General features: G+C 38.1%; 2 protein-coding genes across 2 annotated transcripts; one reads left to right on the top strand and one right to left on the bottom strand.

Annotated features, from left to right (window-relative positions):
• Window positions 1-616: 616 nt before the first annotated feature.
• Window positions 617-3,791, bottom strand: pop5 (POP5 homolog, ribonuclease P/MRP subunit). The gene is made up of 5 exons (XM_086031518.1): window positions 3,566-3,791; window positions 3,338-3,480; window positions 2,823-2,972; window positions 2,576-2,659; window positions 617-819 (listed from the first exon to the last, which is right to left on the bottom strand). The coding sequence occupies exons 1-5, from the start codon at window positions 3,583-3,585 to the stop codon at window positions 716-718; spliced, it is 501 nt and encodes a 166-aa protein (XP_085887644.1). The 5' UTR covers window positions 3,586-3,791; the 3' UTR covers window positions 617-715.
• unc119b (unc-119 lipid binding chaperone B) lies at window positions 3,729-9,374 on the top strand. Its single transcript, XM_086031517.1, has 5 exons — window positions 3,729-4,243; window positions 5,084-5,197; window positions 7,836-7,944; window positions 8,061-8,233; window positions 8,319-9,374. The coding sequence occupies exons 1-5, from the start codon at window positions 4,009-4,011 to the stop codon at window positions 8,429-8,431; spliced, it is 744 nt and encodes a 247-aa protein (XP_085887643.1). The 5' UTR covers window positions 3,729-4,008; the 3' UTR covers window positions 8,432-9,374.
• Window positions 9,375-9,672: the final 298 nt, after the last annotated feature.

Genomic DNA, 9,672 nt, shown 5'->3' with positions numbered 1-9,672 from the left:
TCGCAGTGGAATAAAAAGTGATTCAATTAAAATACAATGCATATCAAAGTAAAAAAAACTGTTTGCAGTAGGATTATTAAACATGGAACGAAAATGTATACAATATATAGTAAATACAATTTAACTGTGCTTTAAAAACATACTATGACTCATTTTAAAAATATTGGCTCCAAAAAAAGAAGCTCCCTGTGCTTTGGCTATGGGTGTGCCATAGGCCGCATGATCATCACATTCTTGTACAGTATAGTGACGTGTTAGTTCTATATGTATGTATGTACACTTAAATACACTTAAAATAAATCTGTTTTTCTTCTGTGTACCACTAGTAGTATACACACCACACTTCGAGGATTATAAAGCATAAAATGTGAGCCAGGGGTTCTCATTCAACATCAACCAATGTCCATTCTGGAGCTAAAAATTGCCATATACAGAAACAATTCAAATTCGTAATGAATGATTTCCCAGGAAAGGGGATAATAGGATTCTGTAAACAAAGAACCAAGTTCATATTTCCTTATCTTTATTAGTATATTTGCCAGGGTCACCAGATTTGTTGTTCAGCTTTATGAAAAGATACTACGAATTAAAGACAGGTAAACAGCCCAAAAACACGTCAAGTTTTTTCATTTTATTACAAAAAATATAGTACAAGGCAGGTTAGAAATGAATGAAACTCAGCAGGTTTGGGGGTTAGGAGGTCCACGCTGTCAAGTTACGCTTCATCTTCATCATCATCATCGTCATCTGGTTCATCTTCAAATGCTCCTTTTACTATGGAGCAACTTACAATAGCTTTGCGAATCTGTTTCTTTTCTTCTGCAATTGAGCAAAACAAACAAAATGTCAATTTTATTTGACAATCTTTAAACCAGAGGGACGTGTGAGATAACATTTGATTGCTAGTGAATCGTTGGGTTTTACAATTTTTTTAATTCAAGGTTTTCAAAAGGAAATATAAGTATCATTACTTTAAACCAATTTATTGCACTTTACATAGACATCTGTAGGACAGACCAGGGGTGACCAACCATTCCGAGGCTAAGAGTCACAATTTTTACCGTGTTACTGCAAAGAGCCTCCTCACACAAACTGCCCCTGTTCTGACCCCTCACTCCCTAGCTTTCTTTTGCATGTTTGGACGAACTGCCCTTCATATTGTATGCCTTTTTAGCTTGTGCAATGTTCCAAGCAAGTTCATACGAGTGTTTCATACATTTTGGGAACTACTGTGCTGCTTGACCTAGCTTTCAAAGTGAGGAAAGCTTTGCTTGCAAACTTCAGTAAACTTTCTGGTTGATGTTTGCATAGAGTGAACTGAAGTGCCACTGGCGATTTGAAGCCTTGAAATGCTCTAATAATGCCCAACATATAAGGCTGAATGCCTTACCATTATGTTCAGCAAAAACTGTGTTAAAACATGCCGTAACTTTACAAGAGATTCTACTGACCCTGGGTGCACTATGCACCTTTTGTTTTTGTTTGAAATCAAAACAAAGAAAAGTGACATTTTAACATTTCTGTCAATTTGAAATGTAAACTTTATTTACTGTAGAAAACTATCGGGAGCTATTGTTTAATTTTTCATCTAACCTTTTAAGACACGCTGATGACGCTGGAAGCTCCTTGAACTTTGTTAGAATTTTACAACTAACATGTATATTGTCAAAAATGTATAAAAATGATTTAAAAAAAAAAAAAAAAAAAAAAGAATCGACATTATGCAAATGTGAAAAATTGACTACCAATAATTGGTATCGGTACTGGCCCTGAAAAAAGCCAAATCCGTCTCTCTCTAATTCCAATGAGCCCTCACACACAAACTGCACTCAAGGTGGTTTTCTATTGAACTGGTTCCACACCAAGATGACCTTGCTTGGCCCCGGATGTTCGCTATTCCGTTAGACATTTTTGGTGATAAGCGGTTACAATGAATCCGCTTGTCAGAACCATCTAGGAAGTTACTTCAAAGTGCCGGCTGTCTGAGGCCGAGCGCAGCTGTGTAGTCACTGTCATCTGATTGGCTGACAGCGATGCAGCAAGGTACTCCGCTGCATATGCCCGTTTCCTGGTTTTAGACGAGCCGCCCGCCGGACTTCGCCAAAGTCATAAAAATACAGTATATACAATGAACATAATAGGGTTTGACAACAACGCTGAACCAGATTTACAATTTTATGTGCTAATGCATACGTCTTTTGACGATTAATGGTAAAAGGTTTTGCGAGCAAGCGCACACACTGCTTGCTCCCAGATTAGGTGATTGTGAAAAGGGCTTCAAGAACCGCATGAAACCGGCCAAAGAGCTGCATGCGCCTCGTGAGCCGTGGGTTGGCCAGACCTGTTGTAGACGCTTATGAATGTAGTGATCTGACATCATAGACAACTAACAAATACACTGCATAGAAATATTTGTAAATGTTAGTTGTCATTTAGTAGTAAACACATGTAAGGATATAGTTAGTAGCCAATTGCGTTGTTACTCATGTATTAAAAACAAGTATTAGAAGCTATTTACATAGAGGACTACTATTATGATGTTTACTTTATCTAAGGCTTAACTGATAAGACTTACCTTCATTTTTACAATTTGGGAGCATTCGGTGGAGCTGCCGTGTGTTGTACCGTATCAGAAACTTCTGACATGTTCTGATTGTTCCTTTGGGAATATTAAATTAAATTAATGACTACTTCAAATGGGCTACGAATGTGTTCATGATAAAATGTGTAATTTAGCATTTTCTTGAAGTCTAAAAATGAATTTATAATAAGTATGCATTTAACAAACATTATAAATGGAAAATACAAGATTATTTTCTTACCTCCTACGTGCAGACAGTTCAGAAAACATGGTATTTTCTGCCAACGGGTTTCAATACTGGTGATAAAAGGTAATGCTGACCACAGTAGTTTGTAGCTCATTTTAGGGAAACGCAGAAATACCATTCCCGTTTGAGTATTCAGGTATTTCACTGAAAAGAAAACAGACCATATGATATGTCTGCTGTAACACAGTTGTATACAGTTGCCAAACTTGCCAATTTTTTTATACAGTACATAAGGTAGACGTTTACTTTGACGTCTATTGCCCGGGTGATAACGTACATTATACATACATGCTCCAATTTCCCTATTTTTCTGTGAATAGTGTATGAGCCTTGGCTTAAAATTTGGGTACACTGGAGTTCTACAAATACTATACAACCAAATGTGTCTTGGTTTTCAACTTCCTTGGGACTTTGTCAGACTCTGGATACATGTATTTACTAAATTCCTGTGATACTGGTTTGAATACAATTCATTTTGTAAGAAACTGGGCTAATATGAGTAAGCATACCAGAGAATCTCATGCTGCACATGGCTGCCCCATAGTCGCCGTGTATGCGGGCCACCGCTTCTTTCACCGCCGCGGCGATATCTTTGTCATTCAGGAGTAAAAGACTGTTCCTGTCCGTCACGTTTATCTCACAGAGTAAATACCTGTCAATAAACAAACACAGTTTCAGAAACGAACCCACAAAGAAGAAAAAATACACGCACAGGACTAGACAGTGCTATCATTTACCTCGACTTAACTCTCACCATATTTGCTCATTTCTTCTTCTACGAACGCCAACTTCCGTCAATAAAACGTCTTACTTATTTACAATTGCCAGTTTCGTTAGCGCCGCATGCTGGGCTTTAATGATACTGAAGATGAATATGCGCTACTTTTGCGTACTTGTTCAAGCGCTGCTGTTGTTGTTTGAGTTGCGGCCTATGTAACCAATTGAAGCAAGTAATTACCCGCCCAGTTAAACAAAAACGGGAGGACCCGGGCAACAAATCATTTATACCCGTTTGGTAACTATGACAACGGACATTGTTCTTAGCCAACCGCAGTCGTACTTTTCCGTCACCCATACACGCTTTACGCCATCTTGAAATTACAGCCGCTACTTGCCAAGGCGCTCTCCAATAAAAAACACAAATATTTGGATTCCTCATACCGCCGCCACGGTGCCTAATATGCACGGTTCTCGGAACAAAACGGCACCAACAGTCGGGAAGGGACACACGGACGCAGACACTGGCACGGAGTCGAATCGCAGGGACCGAAAAGCTGTTGGAGGGATGTTAAAGAAGCTCAAATCGAGGCGCAGTCAAACGGATAAGTGGCCCGTGGTCACAGAGGATGAACTTCGGGCACTCGGAGGACAGATTTCTCCGGATCACGTCCTGGGACTCCGTGCTGTCACGGAGGGTACGTGAACGATAGCGTTACTGGCCTAAATGTATCGCTCGACCTCAAGCACCACTATTGTTTGTGGCGTATGCTAACCGAGCTGTGTGCTAAGGCGAGGGGACAAGTCTCCTGGTCAGCTTTCTCACGTGCACATTTGCACAATAGGAATGGAAGGAGTTGTTGTATTTAGTCTTAAACTCAAGGCGAAACTTTAGCGAGTGGAGCAAGAAGATCCATACATTATATGAAATACGTATCCCAAAATGTGAATTCCAATTTGACATGTGGTGTTTACTTATATCTATTCTTGAATATGGTCGTGCGTACTATTTACTGTTTTAAGGGTTTGGTTTGTATTACTCTTTTGCATAAAAAAAAACAACAACAAAAAAAGCCTAACATAACTGGTAAAATCACCATAGTGTTGGGGTTTAATCTTTGTCAGTATTAATCCCTTCAACATTGCTCAATTATATTCCTGCCTTTATGGATGGTACAATGTTACTTTTGAACGCACAAACTCTGATAAAACACCAGCAACTGTGCGCATCACTCCCTAATGAGACTACCTGACTCATATTGTGGCTCCAACCATGGGGTTTGTCATCGGAGCCTCAGCCAAAGTTAAATGCCTCTCATTGTTTTGGCCTTTTCATGCACCAGACAACAATGGAGTTACTTCCCTCCTCAATCAGAGTGTGCGATTAAAGAGCTGGGCTGGAAGCCCGCTGTATACAGTACAATGCTATAGTATTGCCTCACAGGAGCGAGAAAACAGTTGTGAGTGACAGCACAGGAGAAACTCTGCACTTGAACATTATGTCCAAATTTTAACTAGTATCTTGTTTCCTTTTGCAGATTATCTTTGCAAACCTGAAGATAATATCTACAACATCGACTTCACCCGTTTCAAGATCAGAGATCTTGAGACTGGCACAGTACTGTTTGAGATCGCCAAACCTCCCAACAGTGGTAAATGATGTGTTAATGGACTCTACCAATTGAATGTGTGTGCGGGGTGGTATGAAGCGTGTACACGTTTCATATAATTTATTTAATAACGGTAAAGACGGTAGCCTTCCGCTGACTAAATGGTAATCACTATCAACTGTCGGTCCATCTATCATTTCAAACGCGCTTCTGTCGACCAACAAAAAAAAAAAAAAAGGTCGTAGTCGAAGAGATTGTGCACTGTTGCGGAGAGTTAGCACTGTATGGTAATTTGGGGGAGTTCACTGGAGCACCTCAATGGTACAAAACAGTCTGGCTGTACATTTTTCTTCATCATTCGTTGACGTCAGGCATGAGGATTAGGGCCAAACGCCAAGCAAAAAAGAAAGTGAAGGACCTAAATCTATATGAATGGCTTTATATTAGCCAACAGGTTAACCAAAAACCAATATGGCAATTACACATTTAAGGACATCGCATAATCAGTTAAATGTGTTAGAGTCAGTGTGCCCTGATCTGACCAAGCTGCAGAAGATCAGCCCTATAGACAGGGCCAGCCAGGGAGGAGACCAGCCCACATTATGTTTAGATTTTGAAGAGAGTATAAATGTGAGGGCTGCATGTTAGACCGTGCCCCTTTTCTGCCCTCGCCCGTCTCGGGTGAGAGCACAAACGCAAAATTAATCAGAATGCTGTTTTTCATCTAGTGGGCCTGCTGGGATCATACTCTTAAAAAAATATGTTTGGGTTGGCTTCCGATTTAAACTGGTATGGGACAATCATAAACAATCAGAATCACCTTTATTGGCCATGTATGTACAGTAAAACACACAAGGAATTTGTCTCTGGTAGTATGACACACTAGTATTGCAGTAACAGACAACTACAATAAACAAAGACATGACATATAAGTATAGAAAGTCTTTCCGGAACGTAAGGGTACCGTAAAACATACAATGATAACGACTTAAATTTTGCCACTGCTTTGTGATAGAACAAGACAAGCAGCTTCCTAAAAAACACGGGAGTTGCACAACTTACACGAGTTGCCCTTCAAATTCGACAGATACAAGTGCAAATATGACACTAAATACTTAATTAAACAAACCCATTACAATGTTGTCATATTAATAGTCAAGACATAACAATTGTTACGGCACTTTCACAAATCACACATATCTTAGAAATAACAAAAAATATATAGTTAAGGGAAACTACCAAAATAAATACAAGTCAAATTGAAAAACACATTTCCTTTACAAAATAAAAAACGTGCATGTTTAAAACTAACTAAAATTAAAGCGAAAATGTTGTTTGTTTTCATCTTTCTTAGTTAATATACAGTAGCTTTCGGGATTCATTTGAAATGTACAGTATTGCTGTACGTCCATACAGGAAACACGAAAGATCAAAAAGTTATGCGATTTTTTTAAATTTTACTTTACTTTATTACACAATACTTTATGACTTTATCTTGCACTTGACAAATACTCCATAGATCCCTCTGGGGTATTGCAACAACACAGCGAGGCTCTCAATATTAGCATTAATAGTAAAGACAGCTTGAGTGACAAAAATTGAATATTTTTAGAAGAATGAAAAAAAACAGAACACTGAAGATACTAACAAGCATTTGTGTTCAGAACATGTTTCAATCAACACTTGTAAATCATAAAATGTCTACAATTTTCATCCCTTGTCTCCGTTTTCCACTGTGAAACCGAAATAAATCCACACCAACAATTTGAATTAATTTAGTGCTGCTTAAATTTTTGTATCTAAACTTCCGCTCATGCTAGCGTCAATGCAAAGTAACTCTGAAAAGCGAAAAACTGCGGCCCATAAAGCTATATTGTCCCTTGCAGAGAATGCCAAAGGGTCCTCAGTTTTACCACCCCACTGCTAACCTCAACAACAATCCATCCTGATGATGGCCAACCTGATTTGTTTGTATTTTGAAAAACATTTTCTTATAGGAAATAAACTAAATTGAAACCATAAGAGTCAAATTCCCTTAAAGTGTATGTTAATTGTATACAGCCAATGATTTGCTATGCTATGGTCATTGAATCTCACGCTATATTCCAATGTCGAATGTTCAGCCTCCATGTTTTTGTGACTTGATGCATTTTTAGGCACTCGCCAAATACAAACTGTATGACTGAATTGGAATTTGACTTTGTTCCACTGAATTCAGATGCTGTATTTTTAAACAATTTTAAAAATACCGTTATGCTGCCTGCATTTGACCAATGCCTATTTATTTCAAATGTTTATTTTTATTTATTTAGAGTGGATAATTCTTCTTCTTTTACATTTCAATTCGCCTAAATTGCCCACTGATCCTTCGAAACATCGGGGAATAGTGATTTAATAAGTTGAATACACGTTTGGCAAATATATGCCTTCTGATGACAAAATGGCATAATTTTCCTTGACCAACATAATACCATTAATGATTAACTCTTTTCTTTTTAAATGTACTTTTTTTATTCAGCAGATACAAATGGGAATAATCGCAGAGAGGATTTGTTTCAGTATTCTGATGATAGTTGCATGCATTGCATTCAATTGGCACAGCTATTGTTCTCGCAAAATGACTATCACTCCTATCTGTAAAATTTGATTTCCTAGCAGCTAAAGTGCTTTTGTCTGTCAGGTCCTGTCGAGGTTGAAGAGGGGAGCGGAGATGTTGACGTCAGTGCTGGGCGCTTTGTGCGATATCAGTTTACACCAGCGTTCCTGAAACTACAGACTGTCGGTGCAACGTAAGTGACCATAACGTCCAGTTTCACACAACTCAGAGCATGTTGTCAGTATTTTCTAACAAGAAATCTGTGCACAACTGAAGTGTGAAATCTCTATCTCTGTTTCCAAACGTCAGTGTGGAGTTCACCGTTGGCGATCGGCCCATCAACAACTTTCGTATGATTGAAAGGCATTACTTTCAAGGATGCCTTCTAAAGAACTTTGACTTTGACTTCGGCTTTTGCATTCCCAACAGCCGTAACACATGTGAACACATTTACGAGTTTCCACAACTTCCCGATGACCTCAGTAAGTCTTGTTTTGTCTTTGCACTGGGCATAAATAATACATGTGTCCATATTTCATCTTTGCTGTAATTTCTTCCTTCTTCCAGTTCGCCAAATGGTGGAGCATCCTTATGAAACCCGATCAGACAGTTTCTACTTTGTGGACAACAAGCTCATCATGCACAACAAGGCAGACTATGCCTATAATGGTGGTCAGTAAGACCTTAAGGAGGACAACTGTGCAATTTGATTTGTTTTGTATGAATCCTGTTATATGTATATACTGTATTTTTTTTTTTCTGAGACAGATGAATTTTTCCTTCATCAGCAGAATCAACAGTCCAGATCTGCTCTTCAATGCTTTCATGAATCTGTTAAGAATCTTACAGGGATTTGTGACACTGAGGAAAATTCTGTTCAGTTTGTCACATAAGTATAACGTTAGCGTTTGTGCACTGTTTGCCTTCACTTAGTTAGTTGCGTCTCTGCTGGAAAGGGACAATCGCAGACCTCTAGAAATAAAGGTTCTGTTACAATTCGGTTTGGTTTAGTATAATAGTTTTCCATTGGAATGACTCAAACTACTTTTTCTCATGTTTGACAATTGCTCCTCTTCAAGAATAAGGAGCACCGAGTAGAAGTTTGAAGTTAGAAGTATTGATAGTGATAGGTCTTTTTCATTCCCTCTTAAATATTGGTATCGTTTTTTTATAATGCTGGGACTGTAGTGTGAAATATTTAAGGTGGAAGTGCTTGATATAACATGCTTGGTTTATTTATATCCTGGTAGTATAACCCTCTTTAAGTTAAAATAAAGTTTTCTTGACATCAGGTGTCATGTTCATCCTGGAAAAAAAGAGCATTTTATGTCAAAAAACAATTCTAGTCTTTCAATGCTTGATCATAGTGTGCCTGAGAGTGTCATGTCAAAATGTGTTTGAATTTATTCATTTCTGGTTGCAAAAATTTCAGGCAACTAACTCCCACTCCGGAAATGTTTGGTATTGCTTCAAGTTAATAAGTAGATGGTAGTCATAGAAATAATTTGATTAGCCAACTATTTTGACATTTTTTTTCTATTTAAAGCATTCATTGGAACAACTGTTATGTGCCTTTCATCCCGATGCTCATTGTGAAAAGAAACTTGTGAATTGTCATCCAAATGTGTGATGAGACTACAGTTGTCTTTTCTTTCATCCAATTTGATGATGGGAATATTTTTATATGCTCATGTAGGAAAAAGAATCAAGTAAACTCGTTGAATGATCTAAAATTGTGCCGCTGTAATGATCTGTGTTAAAAGCATTGTTTAGCTTGTGATATTTTTTCCCCCCGCAGATTCATTTATTTATGTTTCACTGCATAAAATCAGGGTGTGTCCGGTTGAATTGCTGATTAACAGCTCCGGTAAGAAATTAGTTATATTTCACATGATAGATGATCAGGTTTTTATCTATTGGT

The sequence above is a fragment of the Filicampus tigris genome, chromosome 5, assembly GCF_054856515.1.
Source record: "Filicampus tigris isolate MCC_2025a chromosome 5, RoL_Ftig_1.0, whole genome shotgun sequence".
NCBI classification, from domain to species: Eukaryota; Metazoa; Chordata; class Actinopteri; order Syngnathiformes; family Syngnathidae; genus Filicampus; species Filicampus tigris.
The sequence above is the reverse complement of the archived record's forward strand: the minus strand, read 5'-3'. Positions and strand labels throughout refer to the sequence as shown.

Bases quoted from the DNA above. Each gene is read 5' to 3' on its own strand.
- pop5 (XM_086031518.1), bottom strand. From the start codon at position 3,585: ATGGTGAGAGTTAAGTCGAG. The intron at 3,481-3,565 runs GTAAATGATAGC...GTTTATTGACAG, and splicing joins ATGGTGAGAGTTAAGTCGAG to GTATTTACTCTGTGAGATAA. The intron at 2,973-3,337 runs GTATGCTTACTC...TTTTCTTTTCAG, and splicing joins GTGCAGCATGAGATTCTCTG to TGAAATACCTGAATACTCAA.
- unc119b (XM_086031517.1), top strand. From the start codon at position 4,009: ATGCACGGTTCTCGGAACAAAACGGCACCAACAGTCGGGAAGGGACAC. The intron at 7,945-8,060 runs GTAAGTGACCAT...TCCAAACGTCAG, and splicing joins CTACAGACTGTCGGTGCAAC to TGTGGAGTTCACCGTTGGCG. The intron at 8,234-8,318 runs GTAAGTCTTGTT...TCCTTCTTCCAG, and splicing joins ACAACTTCCCGATGACCTCA to TTCGCCAAATGGTGGAGCAT.